This window comes from Thalassophryne amazonica, chromosome 7, assembly GCF_902500255.1.
Source record: "Thalassophryne amazonica chromosome 7, fThaAma1.1, whole genome shotgun sequence".
Taxonomy (NCBI): Eukaryota; Metazoa; Chordata; class Actinopteri; order Batrachoidiformes; family Batrachoididae; genus Thalassophryne; species Thalassophryne amazonica.
The window spans coordinates 97,086,725-97,111,177 of record NC_047109.1 but is presented as its reverse complement, the minus strand read 5'-3'; the positions used below and the strand labels follow the sequence as shown (position 1 = coordinate 97,111,177).

The window sequence follows — 24,453 nt, the reverse complement described above, 5'->3', positions numbered from 1 at the left end:
ATTACATCCTTGGTGAAGGTAATTACAGTTTGTGCACCAAATTCTAGAATTTTTCTTCTATTAAAGATGTTGTAAAAAGCATTCTGGCCTAGAACAAGACAGACAATACTGAATGCCCAACACTGTCATGATATTCTTGTCCATAATGAGTGCCTGTAAACATTTGCCTACGTGTGTACATTTACCTTTCCATAGTTTGTGGTCTTGATGAACCACTGTTTGAGCATTTTCTTCTCCACCAGAGCTCCAGACCTCCAGGAGTGACCATTTTCATCCACCTGCTCATCAGCTAGTACCGTTTGGTCAACAGGATCCCAGTTCACTATGGCCTGGACAACACGCACCACAAAACAATTCTTCATTTTACATAAATATAGACAAGAGAAATCACAAAAAACACAGACAGAATTCTTGTAACATTTAACAGAGATATAACATATAGGAGGTTCTCCACATATGACAACTGCCCAAGTACGGTCTTGCTGATTTGGTAATAATAATAATAATAATAATAATAAAAAATCCTATAACTAATCATTAACTACACTTCCAACTGTCTAAAAGTTTACTCTACCGCAACAGAACATCTTGTTGGTCTTCAAGACCTTTCACCACACATTCAAGGGATCAGTTTTAAAAAGATAAGATTGTGTGGTATGACCTGAGGCTTAAAGAGTCTCTATTATCAGACAAACAAGGTAAATCGAGTCAGTAAAAGGATCATCATACACAGAGTTTCTTTAGAGAATCAATAAAGTCCATGTGTCTCTAGGGGATTGTTAGAGGTGCGCTACCTGACTTATATGGAGAGGACAACAAGGCACACATCTTGAACAGAGAGGATCAGTGGTTTGAGAGGAGTGTAAAAGAGTCTATGTGAAATAGGAAAAGACCCCCATATTTTTCCCCTCTTAGAACAAAGTTCTTTCATTGTTCCGGGAGAAGATTAAAGATACTTCACATGCATCAGGGAGTGCATACCCAAATAATCCTCCAGACACAAATACATCTGATCAACTCTTAAGAGAAAATGTATAATCATTTTGTTCAACAGGTTGACCGTGTTCGTTCTACAACAGAGACTCTCATCTTGCCTAAAGCAGGAGTGGGTATGAAGGTCCAGGACAGTGCAGGATTCCTGGCTAGAAATCACCTGATAGATGGCTATCAGGATTTTATGTTGAGGAGAGAAGCTCATCAGGAAAAACACCTGCTGAAGTGATTGGTTACAAAGAAAACCTACAGCATTTTGGCCCTTCATGGTCCAATTCAATTCAATTTATTTTCATTTGTATAGCACCAAATCACAACAAAGTTGCCTCAAGGCGCTTCACACAAGTAAAGTCTAACCTTACCAACCCCTAGAGCAAGCAGACAGGCGACAGTGGTAAGGAAAAACTCCCTCTGATGATTTGAGGAAGAAACCTTAAGCAGACCAGACTCAAAGGTGTGACCCTCTACTTGGGCCATGCTACTGATACAATTTACAATTTAAATATACAGGAAATTTTCGGAGTCCATGTTGGTGTACAGGACAGGAGGCCTGCAGAAGAAGACACCCACTTCCATCTCTGGAGCCGCACCTTAAACACAGAGAAAAAAAAAAAAAAAACAGAATCTGGCGGCAGAAAGACAACAAATACAGTATAATTTGTCAGCATTAAGCAACAAGAAAAACAGAAGAAATTCTAAGGTGATCACCGGCCACTAGCCATAAGCTTCACTAAAAGACCCAGACTTTAGATAAAGTTGAGGCCACGGCCCATTCTGTGTAGTAATAAAATTAATTTAAAAGGGTAGGAGGCATAGCAATGCCAGTATGCTAACCATACAAAAGGGAAAATAAGTGCGTCTTAAGTCTGTACCTGAAAGTCTCTACAGAATCTGTTTTATTGATGCACAGCAATAATTCCACAAAGCAGGTGCACAATAAGAGAAAGCTCTGTGACTCGCAGACTTTTTATTCACCCTAGGGACACAAAGTAGTCCTGCACCCTGAGAACGCAGAGCCCAGGCCGGTACATAGGGTTTAACTAAGTCAGCTAAGTAGAGAGGTGCTAGTCCGTGAATCGTTTTTTTAGGTTAATAGCAGAACCTTAAAATCTGATCTCACAGGGACAGGAAGCCAGTGAAGCTTCCTGTGCACTTACCCCTTCACTCGGGTTACTCAGCACTTTGCAATAAAATAAAACAAAACAAAACTGATTTCTCAGCCAGTCAACCCATGCAATTGAAAGGGTGTAGGTAGAAGCAAAGCTTATGAACACCTACCCCTTTTACCTCAGCAACTTTTACTTATCACAGTGAAACAAAACCAAACAAAACAAAGTGAGCAGAACAGCAAACAAAGACATCTTAAAATAATCAATAAACTCAAATTCCTCATCATATCCACACCAATAACAGCACACATTGCATAATCCAAAAAATAATAATAATAATAATAATAATACAAAATTAATAACTTACTTAACTTAACCAACAGTCCTTCAACCATAAATTCAATTTTCAAAGAATTTAGACAATTTTCACATACTCAGAGAACATCAGTTCCTTATATTGGCGTTTAAACTGATTGACATTTGGACATCAGATTATTCCATATTTTAGGGCCACAAGTAGAAACACAAAAGCCTTTCCTGGTCGTCCGAATGCCAGCAATTTTAAAATGATACAAGCCCCTTAAATTATATTTTCCCTCTCTGTCCTTAAAAAAAAAATTGAATTCTGAGGGTTAGTTGCTTGTTTTTCACTTTATACATTAATTGCACAGTTTTAAATGTAATCATATCATGACGTTTTAATATTTTAGATTTAATAAACAATGAATTGGTGAGATCTCGATAACCTACATTGTAAATTGTTCTTAAAGCTCTTTTTTATAGAATGAATAATTATTGCAATGTGGTTTTATAATTGTTGCCCCATACTTAAGGACAGTAAGTCAATTAGGGAGCAACCAATGAACAGTGAAAGTATGAAGTGCTTTGTAATCAAGTACATGCCTTACCTTATTTAGTACTGCAATACGTTTTGACACTTTATTTTGAATATGTTGAATATGAGCTTTCTAATTAATTCTTTCATCAATAATAACACCTAAGAACTTATTTTCTTTGACACGCTCTATGATTACCCCCTTGTATATTTAACTGAATTTGTATGTCTTTTATTGTAATTCCCAAATAACATTATTTTGGTTTTAGACAAATTTAGTGATAATTTATTTATTATCACTAAATTTGTAGATTATATATTGGGTATCTCACTTTTTGAGAATGAAAATGAAGAAGATACTTGGATGAGTGATGGAACATCTGAAGAACACCAAGAAGTCCAGCTGAAAGAATAAACCTTTAGATATCTCCTACCAGGATCACAGAGAACCTTGAACATACTTCTTTAACAGGATACCGACAACAGTTTCATATTTCCTTTTACATGTGCCTACAATCTCCTCTTCTGATCTAAAGATTGTAGGATGTAGGGATTAAGACTGTAGACTGTCAGTTGGGTACTGCAAGTTTGATTCTTGGTATAACCTACATTTGATGTGCTCACAAGGAAGGCATACATCACGTTCCATGCCAAATGTGCCTTTTTTTCTGAAATACCTCAGTTTTACAACAACCATAATTTACTGCTTTGCTGCCTTTGTTGAGAAACAGAACACACACAACAAGTTATGTCTGTTCATGATGAATGTGTCCTTTTTTCCCACTAATGCCTCCATTTTACAACACAGACACAAGTACCAACTCAACTAAGGTCTGTGTAGTCACTCCCGTTATTTAATCTTTCTTGCATATGGGAAATATTTGCTTCAGGGCTCAACTTCTATGAAACTGATGGTTAGATGTGCCCATAAAATAGTGAGCATAACATGCACTTGGTCAAGAAACAGCTCAGCAGCCAGCTGTCCAATTATTTCTAGCAACCTAAAACTGTGGGCGATACACAAAGGGGGGGGGGAATTCCTACACACTTCATCCAATTTGGATGCAAATTAAAACTGTGAGCCTGCAAACTCTTTACGCTGTGATAGACAGCAAAGATAGAAAGGATTCTGATAATGTCCAAATATACAAGGTCTAAACAGTGTATATTAAGAGGTTAGCAAATTAACATACCTGTCAAATGAAGCTAATACTTGGCTGATATTTTAGGAACTCAGTTCTAGACTTTATTTGGGCTGTAGTTAAAAATACAACTTATTCCACAATTTTACTGCTTCACCTACAAAGACAACATGTGGAGTGTTAGCTAATTGTAAAATGCACTAGCCAAGATGGAAGAGAGTCAACATAAACCTACAATGTTTGCACACTCCTACTGAACACTTGTTTCCAAGCTTCAAGGCCACCAATGCCCCCAACCTCTCTGTACATCTGAAGTTGGATCAGGAAGGACATCTGGCATAAAAATTGTGCCAAAGCAACATGCAGGAGTTAGTAAGTCAAGGTACGTGATAGGAACTAACTAATTTCTTGTGGCTGGGATTCACTGTGGTGAACTCAAGAAAAATACGAGATGTTGAAAGAAATTTGTAGTTTCTGTCACTTAACCTGACAAACTAACTCCCTGAAGACTTATAATCACCAAGCCATCACATCCTGCATAAGCCTGTCACCTAACACTAACCGAAAATATTATACATACTAGAAATACTGAACACTTAAGCCCTTTGTTTAACGTTTTATTTTCCAGTTTAATCCCATGAGTATTTCCTAGATTTCTGTGGGCTGTAATCTGTAAATTACCCCTCTTTAGGACATCTAGTGACGGCACATACTATGACAGACTTTATAAAGAATGATGTAAATTTAAACTTTCTTTACTGGCTTGAGACCTTGAGTTTTAATCCAAAACAAAGCCACAGGTGCTAGATTTATGGTCCACAAGCATCATATGTTGTCAAATCAAAATTAGGGAATAACCCTATTGTGTTTGATTTGCGGATGTTCATGCTGGTTATACGGTCGCAAATTGAGCTAACGCGATCCCAGTAAAAGGGATATTTGCTACCGTAATCCAGCATGAATGTCTGCAAATCAGACACAAGGGGTTTATTCCCATTCTAATCCAATTTGATAGTTTGCACGGTTTATTTTTCTGTAAGAATTCGGTCAGCGAGGCTTACCGTCGAGTCAGCATCACTCCAAAAGCGGTCAGGGCGCGGCGTAATCCATTAAATGTGAAAATCCATCAAATGTGAAACAGTAATTCTGTATCAGAATCCACATCAATACTGTCGGATGGTAGCTTAAATTCACCCATTTCGGCATAGTCATCGGTTCGTGACTTTCTCTCACTCTCATCTAACAGTGCCATTATTGACATCTGCATAGCAGCGCATGCAGCCGGTCAGGACGCGGAGCAATACATTAAATGTGAAACGGCTGAATATTTTGCAACCTTACACCTGATATTATACGGCCTGAAATCTCACATGATTAACCAATCAGATTTGCAGAAAAAATGTAATTGGATTAAAATGTATAATGTAACCTATGGTCACCTATGGTCATGAGGGTTGGGGCATGACCGAAAGAACTAGATTGCGGGTACGAGCGGCCAAAATGGGCTTCCTCAGGAGGGTGGTTGGTGTCTCCCTTAGAGATAGGGTGAGAAGTTCGGTCATCCGTGGGGAGCTCGGAGTAGAGCCGCTGCTACTGCGCGTTAAAAGGAGCCAGCTGAGGTGGTTCAGGCATCTGGTAAGGATGCCTCCTGGGCGCCTCCCTAGGGAGGTGTTCCAGGCACGTCCATCTGGGAGGAGACCATGGGGAAGACTCAGGACTAGGTGGAGAGATTATATCTCCACACTGGCTTGGGAACGTCTCGGGATCCCCTAGTCAGAGGTGGTCAATGTGGAACGGGAAAGGGAAGTCTGGGGTCCCCTGCTAGAGCTGCTGCCCCCACGACCTGAACCTGGAAAAGCAGTTGAAGATGAATGAATGGATGCATAATGTACGTACAGAAAGATGCATATGGATCCGGTCATCCTACTCACACAAACATCCAGAAACATGGGTAAGAAAGTTTAACCTTGTGGCAACAAGTTTTTGTCTCTGCATGGCAGGTAAGGATACAACATACAGCAACTATGCAAACAGACTTTTTTCCTCCCACACAGTGTATTTAAAGGGACCCAGACAGACACACACAACTAGACAGCTAAACTGAAAAAGTAGAGCTTTCACAAAGCTTAAGAAGTAACTTTAATTCAATAGACCGTTCACAGGCAGACTTCAAAGTCACCCCCATTCAACACAAATAATGGGGTTTACTTTTTTCATAACATCCATTTTCTCTCAACAGTAACAGCTGAACTTCAATAGCACATCACATACAAATACTCTGACTCCTTCCAAAGGAGGGTCAGGATAAGCATTTTCATCCAAAGTCCATTCGTACCTCCTTCTGATATGCCAGCCCTGCTTCAAAAAGCTTCAGGAAGAGGTACTGAGTCCACTTGTAGTATTCTGGAAGACAGGTGGTCACTTCCTGTCAGGAAAAATCAGAGTCAGGTCATTAGTATACAAACTAGTCATTAGGTTAAGGAAAAATTGAGCTATGCAGACATGTTGATTCTAACTTCTTGTAATAACTCACCCGGTCCCAGTTAAAGCAAAGGCCAAGACTGTTTAACTGTTCCTGCATGGACTGTATGTTACTGAGGAAACAGAACCGCAAGAGTACATCAGCGTACTCAGAACATAAATAATGAAAGCTTGTAAGAAGAGGTATAATAATCCCCCATACCCTTTAGTCCACTCCTCTGGGTTAAGACCTCTCTCAATGGCTGCATTCTCTGCTGGAAGCCCAAAAGCATCCCAACCCATTGGGTTTAATACCTGTAGATGCAGTTGGAAACTCCAAATCAAGTCAATATAAAGTGACCAAAGCTTACATGACTACTATGTATATGGGGAATGACTGAGAATCTCTGGTTTTCATAAGTGGCAAGCTTCTGTACAAAATGAATATCAATACCCAAAGTATTTGATTTTTTTTTTTTCCCCCCATGCAGGCAATTTTCTTCAACAAAATACTGCTACTTCCTCTCAATTACAGTACAGTGAACCCTAATCAATAATGTGCTGCAAACTATTAGGATCTCAAGTCTATTATCCACTGCTGTTAATGCATGCTGTCTCAAAGCTTCTACACATAAGTGCAATGAAACAAGAATGTTATACATAAATGAAAGCTCAGGATTGAAGGATTTATATACGCTAATAGGTGTGGCTGCATGTCAGCACAGATCAGCATAACATGGAACTGCTAGAATTTCTTTAATTGTTATTTCCTTTTTTGCCTGATGTTTCATACCTGCATCTCTGCATTTAAAAACTACAGATTAACTGGCTCTCACCAGGCTTTCAGGGGGTAAGAAATCAAAACATTTTGGGGTTAATCTGCAAAATAAAAGCCAAAAAAAGAAAACTACAGTATGTAAAAAAAAAAAGGGTAAATCAAGGATTTTTTTTTGTTTGTTTTTAAACTGCAAAGTAGATTATTACTAGCATTCTTTTTCACAAAACTCATTTAAAAACTGCATGCTCAGGAATACAGGGTACGTGCACTGTATTTCTATAATGAATTTTCCACATTTATCTTTTACGTGCCCCACCCACTGTGCAAGTCCAACAACCAAAGAAAAACACCACAAGGCCAAAATGTCATTAACTGACACTCCCTCACAAGCCAAGCGACAGTCCTCATCTGACTTTCTCCAAGTACCCATTTGTTTGAAACAAAATTATTGCATCAGTACCCAAGGATCACACGTGGTATCAAAGACACCTAAGCATCACCACGTGGACCCTAAAGACTTGGACCTTCGCTCTCCTGCAGATATTAGCATCACCAAACACCTTTGTCCAGTGACTTCATGACTCCATAAGATCCTCCCAGGCCTTTCTTGATCTCAAAGGCCAAGGACACAGTGACATGAGTGCCACTGCCAAAATAAATAAGCTTCTCCACAAGTTCAAAACTTTTGCCACATACAGATACACCTGTGATAGCCAAGTAAAACAAAACAAAACAAAACACTGAAAAGCCTGGATCATAGTCTCAGTCTAGGACAACTGCAAACTCACAAACTCTGTTTCTTCATTCAGCCTCTCAGGTGCTGCAATCAGCATTTGAGATTCATAGATTTTGCAAAGATACCAGCATCTTCTGCAAAGTCGTGAAAGAGTCATGACACATTAAGAGACTTCAAAATGCTAAGTTTTTGCTCCTTATTAGCAGTATGTACTACCTTTAATACCTTTAAATTAATCTTCTGTTGCTTTATATCTGCATCTGCCTTTTATTTTCTCTCTCTCTCTCTCTCTCTCTCTGTCTCTGTGTGTGTGTATGCTTTTCATCCACAGCTACATTATTACCACCTGTAACATTCACCCTCCTTGACATAAATCTTCAGGGACTCAGATAATGTTCCTCGCATCTCTTTTGGTCTCTGGCTGTGTTTTCGTGTTTACTGAGACAGGAACAAGATCAAAGCACAAGAGTGGAAGATGCAAGTGAAGTAGGAGAGAAGCAGAGTGACAAGAAGTCAAGGACTGGAGAACATCACTGCGTGGACTCTAAGGGGTCTGATGTTTCAGGCGAACTGGTATCCCTGGTAACTACATGGGCCTGATTTCCAAAGCAAAGCTGTAAACGGTGTTAGAGCTAAGCGAGCTCAGCACAGCAGATCATGCTGAATGCTTGGAAGGAGTAATGAATGCACGCTGAGAGCGAGGCTGAAGCCAAGGATGGCCTGTGCAAACAACAAAAAGACAAACATACACCTCATTGGAATGAATAGACTCCCATGTTGTTTATTTTATGTAAATACTAAACAGGTTTGGTTACAGGGACTGGCTGTGATGGATAAGCTAGAGTCAGAGAGGCCGTAGCACATTATCACTAGACTGTGAGCTGCAGGAGCACTTATTCTTGTGTTCTCACACAGCAGAAGAAGTCCAGCTCAAGTATTTCACAAGCTCAGTACCAAGATGTTACCATGGAGACAGCCAGTGCATGAGTGACAACAGGCAGATGGAGACAGACACGAGAGCCCGTGATGACTGAAGCTGATTTTATGACAACCTGTGTGCTGTTATTCAGAGAGAATCAATGTGTTGAGACGGACTGATCCATTCGCAAGAGCCTCACTTTGACAACAAACAGGAGAGGAATGCCGGCGGAATGACTCGGTGCACGTACAACTACACAGTATCGCGCATGTGTCCACCCACACAGCGACCGCAAGCAGCTTCACCATGTTGATGGCAGCTCTGAATATAACGCCGGGATTTTCTATATTTCCTCACTCCACTAACGATTCAAACCAAACTCTTAGAGCTACACTTAAATAGTAGCACTTAAAATATTCAGCACTCACAGTATAATGATGCAAATTCAGTATCACACACAAAGGTATGAAAGCCATATTTAGAAACTCAAATACACAGCATTGTGAAAAATACTGCATGAAGACACACACACACACACCAATGTCAGTGTGCTGCCACACAAGGCACTCAACTACACCGTGAGCAACTTTGGGGATTAAGGACTGTCCCAAAGAGCTTTTAGAGATTTTCCAGTTTGATAGGGAAACTGAGGAGGATCCTCTGGTCTCAAGCTCACTGCTTTAACCACTAGAACATATTCTAGTGGATCATTTCTTAGAAAATGAATCAAAAACCATTTTGGTCGTAAAGGAAGGCCAAACACTGTCTGGTTCCAGCAGGTTTCTTGTTTTTCGCTGTATTACACCATTACTGTCGCCAAGATGTTAGGATTTTACCTACGTCTGTGTTAGTTGATGAGGCCTAAGCTGATTTTGACCTAATCTGTATCATTTAAGGGGACTAAACAATACTTACTATCCAGTCTCTCATGGCCTCCACAAAAATGTATGATAGTCTTCCGAGGGTGGCCGCTGTAGGCAGGTAAGGGTCAATGGAAGATGAAGGATTAAACGGGGGTCAAAATTTTGAAATGCTCCGATCATGCCACATTATTTGTATATCACAGGGGTTGGAAAAAGGTACAGTTTGGACTATGACTAAATGATAGAGTTATTGGGTAAAAACTGCAAAAGGCCAATTTTAAATTGCACAAAAATGGTAAGTTGGGCAAAATTTTGGTAAAAAAAAAAGTGATGAAAATTATTAGTTGAGACAATAGGATTAATAAATGTAATAGATTTGACAGTGTTTAATGTTTGGTCTTCAAAGTAAGGGTCAAACAAGGTCAACTTCCACCACGCTTGTGACCAGAGGATTTTCTGTTCGATTACTGGTCAGAGACCAAATTCAATGAAGTTCCCTTGAGCAACTGCAGTTGAGCATCTTGCATGGTACGTGCATGTGTGTCTCTGAACAGCTGTATCAGATGGAACAGCTCTCCAGAAATATCAATCAATCAATTTTATTTATATAGCGCCAAATCACAACAAACAGTTGCCCCAAGGCGCTTTATATTGTAAGGCAAGGCCATACAATAATTATGTAAAAACCCCAACGGTCAAAACGACCCCCTGTGAGCAAGCACTTGGCAACAGTGGGAAGAAAAAAACTCCCTTTTAACAGGAAGAAACCTCTAGCAGAACCAGGCTCAGGGAGGGGCAGTCTTCTGCTGGGACTGGTTGGGGCTGAGGGAGAGAACCAGGAAAAAGACATGCTGTGGAGGGGAGCAGAGATCAATCACTAATGATTAAATGCAGAGTGGTGCATACAGAGCAAAAAGAGAAAGAAACACTCAGTGCATCATGGGAACCCCCCAGCAGTCTAGGTCTATAGCAGCATAACTAAGGGATGGTTCAGGGTCACCTGATCCAGCCCTAACTATAAGCTTTAGCAAAAAGGAAAGTTTTAAGCCTAATCTTAAAAGTAGAGAGGGTGTTTGTCTCCCTGATCTGAATTGGGAGCTGGTTCCACAGGAGAGGAGCCTGAAAGCTGAAGGCTCTGCCTCCCATTCTACACTACCATTCTATACAATCCATTTACTCAAGCACTAATGAAACAATTTTAATGAAAGTTAGATAACAGAAACTGGTTGGAAATACAGTAAATCTTATCAATTTTAGGGTTAGTGAATAAAAGATGTGGCTTTAGGATAGCTGAAATAACTTCTTTTTTGCATACTTCTTTGGGAGCGCTAGCAGGGGTGGTGGCCAAGTGGTTTGTGCGCTTGGTTTTAGTGCAGAAGGTTCCTGGTTCAAACTCCACCCCTGCCACATATCTCCATATAATGTGGAGTTGCGTCAGGAAGGGCCGGCGTAAAACTTGTGCCAAATCAACTTTCAGATCCACCTTGGATCTGCTGTGATGACCCGACTGAAAACAAGGGAGCAGCCAAAGGGACTTATTTTCTTTGGAAGAACTATAAGCACTAACGCGTAATCTTGGCTGTAAATTGAATGCATTTGGTTAGGCCTCTTTCCTCGCAACAAGGTGGCACTAGGTTCAATTCCAGCATGCCCAGCTCCCTTTTGTGTGGAGTTTGCATATCCTCCTCATGTCTACGTGTGTTTTTCTGGAGCACTCTGGTTTCCTCCTACCATCAATAAATAAAATGCTCATTAGGTTTGTGCTCCTTTCTCTACTCTTGACCAAGGCCAAGTCTCTAGACTAGAAGGTGCTCCTTGAGGGCACTGAAGTATAGCTGCCTAATGCATCTAGTGACTGGACTTTGTAACTAGAAATTAGGATGTGTGCAGAGAAGAAACATTGCCGTATGCATGTACAAATGGCAAATAAATGCTCTCCTCCTTTTATGCATTTTTAACCAAACAAAATACTGAAGCGTGAGCTCTGGAAAACCTGTGATGGATTACTGAAACAGATTTCACAGGCCAAAAAACTAAGTAAAATGAATTAACCATTACTTGCAACCCTAACAGGGAACCCTACAATGAAGCAATTTATGATGTTTTGGTTGCAAGTCACTGCTAGAGAAGAGTAGGAAATTTGTCTCTGCCTTCCTTAATAAACTATAATAGAATAATGAGACTGCGTGCAAACAGCGGAACAAGTTGCTCGTGATGACAGATGCTGATGGAAACTACTCTCTTGGGCAGAAAGCAGCTGGGGGTCATGTGAATCCACATTTGTGCTGCTAGAAAAACCAGGCGGAAGATGGCGGGTAAAGGAGATCAGCGCTCAGCCAAACATCTGTTTAATTCTTCTTCTACTGGTTTGAATCTCACTCAAGCAGGGTCACGGGGTCAGACAGCTCCATGCAAAGTGCACATTTATTTATTTTGTATGCAGCCACACAGTATCAACGCAATACAAGATGATAAATGATGGCTTCCATGCTCACCCACACTGTGAGTGGGGCACATAACTAATATAGACATCTTCTTGACAAGATGGTTGTTCATGAAGTTGTGGAACAAACTGTAAATCTTGCATTATGTGTTGAATCAAATGAAAAAGGAGGAGAGAGAGGAGAGGAGAGTCACACACCAACTTCTGTACTTTATGAGAACAAAGGTAAAGATGGATGGCATGGCTGAAGACAAATTAGAGAGAGTGGCTGTATATGTATGTGCGTGCACATGTGTGGAAGAGACTAAATGAGCAAGGTGAGCAGCAACAGCCTAAACAACTCGAAGGTCAAGCTTCATCACCGTCAACAATTAAGTGGACCCACAGAGTGTACAAAGTAAACGTGGAGCCCACAGCCGCTTTATTAAGTACAACTGGGCCTAATAAAGTCTCCTTAAATAGCTTTAACAAAAAAAAATCTCTGTATTAAGACTGTTGAAAATGTTACCAGATGTGCAGTATTTGAGAGGCCTGAACACTGTCCTGCACTGAAAATCATTCCACGATGAAACTCATGCTCATTTCTTCCCCAGACAACAGTACAGACAAGAAGCACGCAAAGACCAATACAAGGAAAGACAACAGTGGCCAGGAGGTTCAGGATTTGAACCCACAGGTGGTGACACCCCTTTAGACTCCATCTTGAAAAGAACACCTGAACATTTAGAGCTTTCTGCATGTTTGTTCACAGTCTGTCACAATCAGGTTTCACCTAAATAAAGTGGCCAGAGACTGCAGGCTGGAATCCTTCCATTTAAAACAACACAGATAATCACCACTAACTAACAGTCAATATGTGCTGCGCATCATAAAAATCTGATTTAGTTTTCTTGAGAATACAGTAACAGACTTGATTTTGGTGCGACAACTGACTAGCATGTTATTGCTCCTGATAGATCAGTGCCTTTGTCAATGCATGCAGACTTGATAACACAAGTTACAGCAACTGTGCTTTTTTTGGGAATAAAAGAGGCAAATAGCAATTTGGCAAAAAATAAACAAATAAAATCATAGTGAAGCTTATTCCTTATTAAAACACATGAGTGAAAATCTCTCGTCTTTTAGGGAGGACAGAAACAGTGTGATGATGTTTTTAAAAATAAACTAGACATACCTGATGCCCCCTCATTCTCTGAAAGTGTCCGATCACATCGCTGATGGTGTACACTCGTACGTGGCCCATGTGCAGTCGCCCTGATGGGTATGGAAACATTGAGAGGACGTAAAACTTCTTCTTATCAGAACCCTGGAAAAACAAGAGGGTTGGGGGACCATAATAACACTGGTCAACATGGACTTTGCATGGACTTTGAGAACTGATTTAGAGCAATTCTGGGGCACTGAATCCAAATCTGAGCTCAGATTTCCTCTATCACATCACAATTGTTCAGATTTCCTCTATCACATCACAATTGTTTTACAATCTGCATGTTCCATATTGATGGATTCTGCAAACGTTGCTCATTCACTCACGAGTTTGATGCCACTAATCATGCACAAAAGCAGCTTCGAAAGCATAGTTTTTAAACCAGGTTCGTAAAATGTGAACAAGATCAGTAATATAATTTGTGGCGCCGAAGAGGTGTGTGAGACTGCAGCTTTTGCTTCAATGCTTGATACGAGAAATATGTTTCATATCTCAAAATCGTGATGTGATTGGCAAAAACTAACAGCAGATTTGGATTCAACTCCCCCAAATTACCCAAAATCCATTGAAAAACTCCACGCAAGAAAAATCGTCTTGACGGGTGTAATATACAGAGAAATGCTCCAGGATGAGGAACAGATTATAAAAGCCTTGTAAAATAAATAAATAAATAATTAATTGGTGACAGTAATAGACACTGCATTAACCTAGTGAGGTCATAACACGTATAATAACTCATCAAGTACAAAGTGACAGCGGTGTCGTCTGGTTCCATATTGCAGCTGGAGTCTCTAATCGCATCTGACACACGGTCAGAATCTGAAATGTGGCGGCGCTGATTATGGATGGTTTACAGTCACAACACTGTTACCACGGCAACACAGCACATACCGGTTATACCCAGACCGCTATGAGATTACAAGAATCCTGACTCATGAATTTTTCAGTAAATGAATTAGGACCAAGGCCGTCATGAATGCACTTAATCAATGACAGCCTCACCCAGACAGGTGCGGTAGGACCTTTAGGCTGTATGATTGAGCAGAGCTTTGGGGCCAAGCTGTGCACAGGCCAATAACGGGAACAGAAATAATAATAATCGATAATGACCTGTAACAGGTCAGTCAATTAATAGGGAAAGGGAAATACATAAGTATGCTCACACAGCTGGATTGTCCATTACTGCATTAGACAATCTCTCTACCGACTTTATGTCAACCATGGATTTAGTACATTTTCTTTTCCATTTAGCAGTGCTGAAAAGAAAACCACTAGAGGGAGGCTATGCCACTACAAAAAAAACAAAAAAAACTTAAGAATACTTAAGGAATTGTTAAGGAATACTTAGAGATTTTTTTCCCCACAATTACTTGGGTGCTTGCCATCCAGGACTGCAAACCATGTGGCTCAATGGTATAGATTGCAGACTAAAACAGTGGGGTTACCTACAGATGACGACAAAATTGGTGGGCATGAAGGGCCCGAACGGTGCAGGGTGTCCTGACTAGCAATCACTGTACAGATGACTATCAGGACATTACATTGAGGAGAGAAGGAGCTCATCTGGAAAACTACCTGCTGAGGCGATTGATTGCAAAGAAAACCTACACCATTTTGGCCCTTCATGGCCCACTGTTACCCACCCGTTCCCTAGGGGTGTACATTGGACATCTCACTTTTTAAAACTGAAGAAAATGCTTGGATGAGTGGTGAAGCACTCAAAGAAAAACAAGAATTCCAGCTACCAGAGTAAACCTTTTTTGCCCAGTCCGTCCAGGTGCACAGTACCAGCCGATGCTGGCAAGTAACCTTTGTCAGACCCATCCCTAGTAGCTGTTTAAACATTCTAGAAACTGCACCAGACAGATACAGTAAAACTCACCTAAACCATCATCGTATAAACCAGATAATCACATTGCCAATGCTTTTGTATGGTTTTCCATGTAATAAACAGCATATATACTGTATTTTGTATAACGGATTTTCACTCACATCGGACAAAACATCCTATCTGACCGTGATGCATTACCATTAAAAACCCCTCGCATGTCCTGGACAGAGCAGTCTGGGTGTGCCCAGCCACAAAAGAGGTACAAAATGAAGTTCAGCACTGACACTTGCTAAATCGAAGAATGTCAGTGCCATATTTCCTTGATTAAAAGCCCGGCCATTTATTTTTTCAAACCGTGCTCAAACCGGCACCTAAACAAGGCCGGGCGTAATTCAAGGCGGTGATTATTAACAAAATGCTGCTTGTTGCCTTCAATGTAATATGATGTTAGTTTTCACACATATCCCTGGGTGTGACGAACCAAACTGCTTTAGATCAGAGCCCTCTGTCTGGCTGCAAACCCTCCCCGGAGCCTGTCGCCTGACGTGCACCTGCTTTAATGATTGAGACCACAATGGCTGTGATTTGTCACTTTTACATTTCCATTCCTTCTTCTCCCATCATATTTTAAAAGTTTTTGCAGTGTGCCCGCCGATTACATTTTGATCATGGATCAAACACCTTTGGCAAAAAAGTCCTCAAATATGACCAACTGCCCAACAAGAAGTCAGAAAAAAATGCTCAAATGACCCATAATTTACGGAGGAAAATTGCACGTAGCGTACATTGGTTTGGAGGTTGATGATTGTATAAAGAAGTGGAGCTGGTTGAGGGACAAATTAATCCAGAAAAAGCTGCTTCTCTTGCAGCAAGCTGCATTAAGATGCAACGGAGAATTTTAAAAGGGTCACGCGTATGCTGACGTCATTACATGTCCATGTACAGTGAGGAAAATAAGTATTTGAACACCCTGCGATTTTGCAAGTTCTCCCACTTAGAAATCATGGAGGGGTCTGAAATTTTCTGCTTAGGTGCATGTCCACTGTGACATAATCTAAAAAAAAATTCCAGAAATCACAATGCATGATTTTTTTTAAATAATTTATTTGTATGTTACTGCTGCAAATACGTATACGAGTATGAACACCTGTGAAAATCAATGTTAATATTTGGTACAGTTGCCTTTGTTTGCAAGTACAGAGGTCAAACGTTTCCTGTAGTTTTTCACCAGGTTTGCACACACTGCAGCAGGCATTTTGGTCCACTCCTCCATACAGATCTTCTCTAGATCTTTCAGGTTTGGAGTTTCAGCTCCCTCCAAAGATTTTCTATTGAGTTCAGGTCTGGAGACTGGCCAGGCCACTCCAGGACCTTGAAATGCTTCTTACGGAGCCCCTCCTTAGTTGCCCTGGCTGTGTGTTTGGGGTCACTGTGATGCTGGAAGACCCAGCCATGACCCATCTTCAATGCTCTTCCTGAGGGAAGGAGGTTGTTTGCCAAAATCTCGCAATACATGACCCCATCCATCCTCCCTTCAATACGGTGCAGTCTTCCTGTCCCCTTTGCAGAAAAGCACCCCCAGAGTATGATGTTTCCACCCCCATGCTTCACGGTTAGGATGGTTTTCTTGGGGTTGTTCTCATCCTCTAAACATAGTAAGTGGAGTTGATTCCAAAAAGCTCTATTTTGGTCTCATCTGACCACATGACCTTCTTCCATGCCTCCTCTGGATCATCCAGATGGTCACTGGTGAACTTCAAACGGGCCTGGCCATGTGCTGGCTTGAGCAGGGGGACCTTGCTGCCCTGCAGGATTTTAAACCATGACAGCATCATGTGTTACTAATGTAAACTTTGTGACTGTGGTCCCAGCTCTCTTCAGGTCATTGACCAGGTCCTCCTGTGTAGTTCTGAGCTTTCTCAGAATCATCCTTACCCCACAAAGTGAGATCTTGCATGGAATCCCAGACCGAGGGAGAACAGTCATCTTGTGTTTCTTCCACTTTCTAATAAATAATCATAACAGTTGTTGTCTTCTACCAAGCTGCTTGCCTGTTGTCCTGTAGTCCATCCCAGCCTTGTGCAGGTCTACAGTTTTGTCCCTGGTGTCCTTAGAAAGCTCTTTGGTCTTGGCTATGGTGGACAGGTTGGAGTGTGATTGATTGAGTGTGTGAACAGGTGTCTTTTATACAGGTAACAAGTTCAAACAGGTGCAATTAATACAGGTAAAGAGTGCAGAATAAGAGGGCTTCTTAAAGAAATTTAACAGGTCTGTGTGAGGCAGAATTCTTGCTGGTTGGTAGGTGTTGAAATACTTATTTGCAGCAGTAACATACAAATAAATTATTAAAAAAATCATACATTGTGATTTCCGGATGTTTTTTTTTTTTTTTAAGATTATGTCTCTCACAGTGGACGTGAACCTAAGATGAAAATTTCAGATCCCTCCATGATTTCTAAGTGGGAGAACTTGCAAAACCGCAGGGTGTTCAAATACTTATTTTCTTCACTGTAGTTACAGAGCTGAAGAAGCATTAATCAGGCTTTAGGATGTTAAGGTACTACTCCACAGCGGACTTAGAAAAAACGGATTTTGTCCGTTTTATACATATATTTTGATAAGAGACAAAATTCGCTGGTCCACCTGAATCCATTATATGCGAGTTTTACTGTAGTCTGTTTTGAACATAAAGGACTTCCTACCTCTTTCAGAGCATCCTTCTGCCACTGTGCCATGATCCGTGGGTGCCACCATTCTTCCAATCTGGATCGAGTCTCTGGTCGATAGTCTTTCTCCCACACTCCTGTCTCACTGAAAAGGGTTCGTATCCTTAGGGCCAGGAGTGCACCGCTGGTTCTGCTCAACCAGGTTACGCCCAGTGGATACACAACAAGCCTTCTTACCACCCCCTGCATGGTTCTCTCTTTGAATATAACTGTCTGTCAGCTGGCAGGCAGATGAACTAGGGGCAATCTGTAGCAGGTACAAGCAAAAATACAGTCTTATTTTTCTATCAAGTGACTGGTGTCTAAAAGGCCAATACAATTTCTCATAGCCCAAGGACATGTCTTTTGACTGCTTGCTTTGTCCAGATTCAACATATGGCAACCTGAAATAAAGAATTTCACCACTTTCTCATATTTGAGGTGCTGAAATTAAGAATGTTTCAAGACTCAAGATTCAAACAACTTTATTGATCTCTAAAAGGGCATTTCATATCACACCCAATTAACTCAGAATTGAGGCAATGTGAGTGTGGGTTGCAGCAGCTTCATGCCGCACAACCAAGCTTGGGGGTGGAGTCCCAAGCTGTTTGACATTTTCAAATTATCTGTTAAATATTTTGCACTCAGTAAAATGCTGCATGGACACACACATGCACATCAATACATGAGTATACTCTTACCACACGTATACTCACATATCTCCCACTTAAGATATACAAATAAAATCCTCTTTACTAATACCTAAACTAATTCATATTCCAAGCATTTTTCAGTCAAACTGCTCTTTCTTCCTTATGCCACATTTATGATGTCCTATCAATGACCATGTAAATGTGTCATTTCTTCGCTTTCAGCATTATTATGCATTACTCATAAAATAAAAAGTAATATACACTCACTTTATTAGGTACACCTGTTTAATTGCTTATTAACACAAATAGCTAATCGCCCAATTACATGGCAACAACTCAGTGTATTCAGGAATCTAGACATGGTGAAGACAACTTGCTTAAGTTCAAACTGAGCATCAGAATGGGGAGAAAGGGGATTTAAGTGACTTTGAACGTGACATGGTTGTTGGTGCCAGATGGGCTGGTTTGAGTATTTCAGAAACTGCTGATCTACTGGGCTTTTCACGCACATCCATCTCTATAGTTTACAGAGAATGGTCTGAAAAAAAGAAGATATCCAGTGAGCAGCGTTGTGTGGATGAAAATACCTTGTTGCTATCAGAGGTCAGAGGAGAATGGGCAGACTGGTTGAATGGGTGACTGTGTAATGCTGTCATGTTAGTATGAACCAGCATCTCTGAGGAATGTTTCCAACAGCTTGTTGAATCTGTCATGCAGAATTAAGGCAATTCTGAAGGCAAAAAGTGGGTCCAACCGGGTACTAGCAAGACGTATCTAATAAAGTGGCCAGTGAATGTATAAACAAGAGGTGCAAAGAAAAAAGTTCCCTATTAATCACATGCTTTATTAGCAAGTATGTGAATCGAGAACCAGTTCCCAATGAGAACTTGTTCCAAATTTTTGAGTACATTTTTTTCTGACAGTTCCACGCTGCAAAAACTTATGCGTCATGACTTCAGATGTAATGTTGTGGCATAAACCACTAGGTCCAAGAAAAAAGAACACAACTGCATTGATGCTGAAAAACTGCAGAGGGCTACATTTTTGAGCAAAGAAAATTGATCAGGAATTATTAAAGAATTGGAGCAGAATATATAATGGTATCAATAGATAAAATCGCATCAATTCTCATCGCTATTTAGTTGGTCTGTAACACCCTGAAGGGCAGCCACCCTTACAAAGAAGAAAATGGTGGAAAATTATGGGATTAGCAAAAAGAGGATTAATTCAGAACAGGATTACTGGAGAAACAATGACAATTCCAAACAGAATCACAATTAATAATGTAATTTAATTGTGAGGTATTTGAAAAAAAGGCTTGGAAATGTCCTGATGGAGGTCACAGTAAGCACATGTGAGAAAACAATTTGACCTAAATTTCTCTAGAACACAACTAAACACCCAATATCATATAGCGTTTACAAGGTAACTTGAGATATTGGCACACTCTGTGTCGCCGTGGCTGCAGAAGACAGCTGCTGCTAACCTGGCTTGATTATTTTCACTGTCGAAGCACCTTTGGAATGCCAGGGCTTTTACAGCAAATTAATAACAAGTAGGGATGGGTATCGAGAACCGGTTCCTTTCGGGTATCGTTAAGAAATGATTTGATCCACCGGCATCAATAACCTTTTTGCTTAACAATTCCCTTATCGGTCCTTCAGAGTGGCCTCCGTTCTGTTCACACAGCGACAAACGCTGCGCGGCTCTCTGCCGAGTCAAGTTAGAACGATAGAGTCCAGTCGGAATTAATAACTTCAAAGTGAAATGCCGTTTAAATCAATTGACACCTCTTTCCAAATGTTGTAATACAAACAAACTGCAATCGATCAAAACGTCTTTTCCTCCCAAAATGAGACGTCCTGCGCTGACGTGCAGCAGCCGGCTGAGCTCAGCTCAGAGGTATGGAGAGATACATGCCAAAATGTCTGAAAGGAAATGCTTTTGACAAAAACTACAGATTTTATTTATTTTTATTTATGTCCAGAGATCAAGGATACAGTGACCAATTTCAAATTTATTTACTTTAAGACTCAATAAAATACATAGAAAGCCTGTAAAGCCTACTTTTAGTACACAGAAAATTCACAAGAGGTATTGATTAGGGAATCGATAAGGAATCAGCTTGATAAGCAGAATCGATAACGGCATCGATCGATAAAATCTTATCAATACCCATCCCTAATAACAAGGCCGTCAGACATCACTGACCATACAAACTACAGCAAGCATTTGCACAACAAAAACAGAATTTAAAAAATATATGACTGATAATCTAAAAGGGGTGGTGGCCAAGTGGTTAATGTGCTTGGTTTCAGTTCAGAAGGTTCTGGGTTCAAATCCCACCCCTGCCACATTTCTCCATGTAATGTGGAGTTGCGTCAGGAAAGGCATCCGGCGTAAAACTTGTGCCAATTCAACATGCAGATCCACCTTGGATTTGCTGTGGCGACCCCAAGTGCAAACAAGGGAGCAGCCGAAGGGACTTACTATGACTGATAATCTAAAGCCAAAGAGATATCAATTTTGTTAATTTTAGGAATAAATTGCATTTTGGTGTGTGTGTGGGGGGGGGGGGGGGGGGGGGGTTCTTTTATGGAAAAATTTCACTCAAATGTTAAAATATAAGACTTCAGTCAGTAACAAGTTAACTAACATTCCCTGAGCAAGGTGTATAGTGTTTCATGAGATAAAGTTGAGCTTTTTCAGCCAAATTACTTCAAAACCAGAGAAAAAAGATCTATGTCTCCTCTCTGCCACCCACATGCTTCTGGGAAAGTGTTTTTCAATAAATTCTCTTGAGGACAGGCCAAGCAGCCAACACTCCTCCCTCAGGTTTAGGCCAGGAGAGTCAAACACTTAAGGTTGTGTGTGTGTATGTATATATATATATATATATATATATATATATATATATATATATATGCACAACCATGTGTGCAGCAATACAGCACAGGTAGCGCTTTACTGCTAATTAAGACTTCTGGGATGAACTGGACAGAATGTGGATGTAATTTATGCTTCCAAAATTACCTTTTTTTTCCCCAAAGTGACACACTGTGCTTCCGGTTTTAGCCAAGTAAAATCAAGAATAAATGCCTCTATGGGGCTTTGTAACAATAAATTTCTTCTTTGGCAAAAAAATTACATCTTATATCTTTTAAAATTTAATCTTTTAATTGCTTGATTGGCAGAAAAGTAATCAATAACTTCTTTTTAATCACTGTCAAAAATGTGATATTTATTTTTTTCTCTGCTTTGTACAATTGAGTTTGCTGATTTTCTCCCATCTCTGGCTAATGTTATCCATTCTGCTAATGTTTGTTGAAAGAATTTTCAAAATATCTCATCTGAGTAAAAAATGAGATCAAAAAGAAAATAGAGCAGTTTTTTGGACCACCCCATATTTTGTCTCAAAAATTCCAGTCCCCTTGGATAATGTGCAAACATTATATTGGAACATACTTTACATGAATATGAAAGTATTCATGTAATTTAAAAATTTTAGACTGCGCAAGGACACACTGCACAGAATTCGTATTGGAACAATAAAAACTTTATGTATGTCAGGTGTGTTCATTTTGGGGTGATAGACCAAGTGTTCTCAATTTTATTTTTTAAAATCTACCTCTAGGCATATAGATATTTGCCATTTTCAAACCAAGGACACAATTCATAACTGATATCTGGACAAACTTTTTTGTTTGTTTTTGGCATAAGCAAATGTTCAATGCCAAACAGTTAAAATAAGGTACTGTAACATTTGTAGCATTTCAAACAAGGCTGTAACCCATTATTATTTTTACAATCGATAAATCAATTATTTTCTCCAATTATTTTCTTCTAAAAAGTCAGAAAACACTGAAAAATGAATCACTGCAGCTCTAATTTCAAATGACATCACCACTGCTGGTCATAACTTCATGTTGGAGTTACACAGAAAAGGATTTTCATAGAAGAAAAGAGATTAAACATATGGTTAAGTCTCACAGGTGCCTCCTGGCAAACTGCAGCTGAAATTTCACATCTTCCTTTAATTGCAATCTATCATGAAGCTGTTTAACTGGTGATGGAACAGACAAAAGCTGCATCATGTAGTTTCTCCAATCACAGCCACAGTGGTTTGGTTAATAATGCCTTCAGTGCTGTCTGGGTACCTTGGTGGCTTCCCTCACAAGTCTGCCTGCTCCAGACAAACTTACTTTCCAGTGAAGTTCGTTTGCATTTATTATTGACTGTTGTAACTGAAGCTCAAGATCTATTTAGTGACCTGGAAATGTTCATGTATCCTTCCACTGACATGTCAAAAGAAAACTAGCTGTAAATGTGATGTCGTGTGTATTTTTAATCATGTCTTTTTTTTGTCTGTCATATTACATGACCTTTGAAAATGAAGGCAGAACGTCTAAAAATGGCTGTAATTCCTAAATAGTAAATCTGATTTTTTTTTTTAACCCTTTGTATTAAAGCTAACCGTCTACATTACAAGCACATTTTGACACACACCGTAAATAAACAGTTTCTATTATGGAATTGAAACAATAACCAACATCAAAAACCAAATAATACTTTGTGTTTATCAGACTTTTATCTTTTGTTGAACTTATAACATGAAGAACAAAACGAAAGATTAAAACGGCTTCTATTTCCAGTCCCGTGATTTCGCCGTTACGGTATGAAGCAATTTAAACGAGCAGTTCATCATATTAGCATGTCAAAAAAAAGAATTTAAAGAAATTTAAACCCACCCGGTTGTTGACTCACAACTTCACCGTGCACGCAGCCATCTTTCTTTCAAAAAAACTTTATCGACAAAGCACGCGTAGACAGTGACGCGTCGTCTTGTCGTTTTATGTTACAAAATGCTGTTATTTAGCTCTGCGTTGATTAAAAAAAAATCTTTCTGGATATGCAACCTATGTTCTGGACGGGTGAGTATAAAAAAAAAAAGACGAGAAAGGAAGGAAGGAAGGAAGAATCTATTTAAATTTATGAAATACTATGTCATTTCAAAATAACAAAAAGGAAATATTTGTATGTATTTAAAAGTTATGAAAAATGTCAATAATTAACTTGTTGATGGTTTGTGAGAAAACTTAATCATTTGCTGCAAGTAAAGTGGAGAATGTCATTTTAAAATGTGTGCTTTTTCTATCATCAGATTATTTAAAAAAAATTTTTTCCATGCCTTGAAAATACAGAGTGAACACATAAATGAATGAATGATTGAATCACCTCCAGTTTCTTCATGATAACTCAAAAACAAGAAATGTAATAATTTCATAGGTCACAAAACTAAAAAAATAAACAATATGATGATGATAGTCCTTTAACTTTAACACACCAGATCACTTAAAAAAGTAACTTTGATTTGCCTGTGTAAGGTCTAATAGATGTAGCTGGTACCTGCTGGACGGTCAGTGGATGCTGGATTAGTAACAGCTGTGCTCCTCACTCACTGAGACAAACACTTTCTGCACAAAACTGCATTAAACCAGAGAAGTAAGCTTTTATTTTCTCTGATTAACAGTGGTTGCATTATAAAATTCAAATGACAATGATCATATATCCGCACAATCCAGCAGAAAAGATTTTGTATGAATTTGGCTGCGAGAGACAAAGAGAGGGAGATGGTTGACCAAGGTACACAATAGATGCGGTCCGTGAGAGAGAGTGTGAATGTACAGACATTTACTAAATCAGAGAAATAAACTGTTTCTGGATTAACACCAGTTATGTTATACTATTGATATAACATATCTACAAATACACACAATCT

General features: G+C 39.7%; 1 protein-coding gene across 1 annotated transcript in view; it reads right to left on the bottom strand.

The window, feature by feature from the left end:
• lars2 (leucyl-tRNA synthetase 2, mitochondrial) overlaps positions 1 to 23,471 on the bottom strand; it is a 93,915-nt gene extending 70,444 nt beyond the window's left edge. Inside the window, 7 exon segments of the mRNA XM_034175187.1 lie at positions 186 to 329; positions 6,415 to 6,504; positions 6,613 to 6,673; positions 6,763 to 6,854; positions 13,453 to 13,584; positions 18,019 to 18,289; positions 23,313 to 23,471. Coding sequence (XP_034031078.1) covers positions 186 to 329; positions 6,415 to 6,504; positions 6,613 to 6,673; positions 6,763 to 6,854; positions 13,453 to 13,584; positions 18,019 to 18,231 — 732 coding nt within the window. The 5' untranslated portion in view covers positions 18,232 to 18,289; positions 23,313 to 23,471.
• Between the last annotated feature and the right edge of the window lie 982 nt (positions 23,472 to 24,453).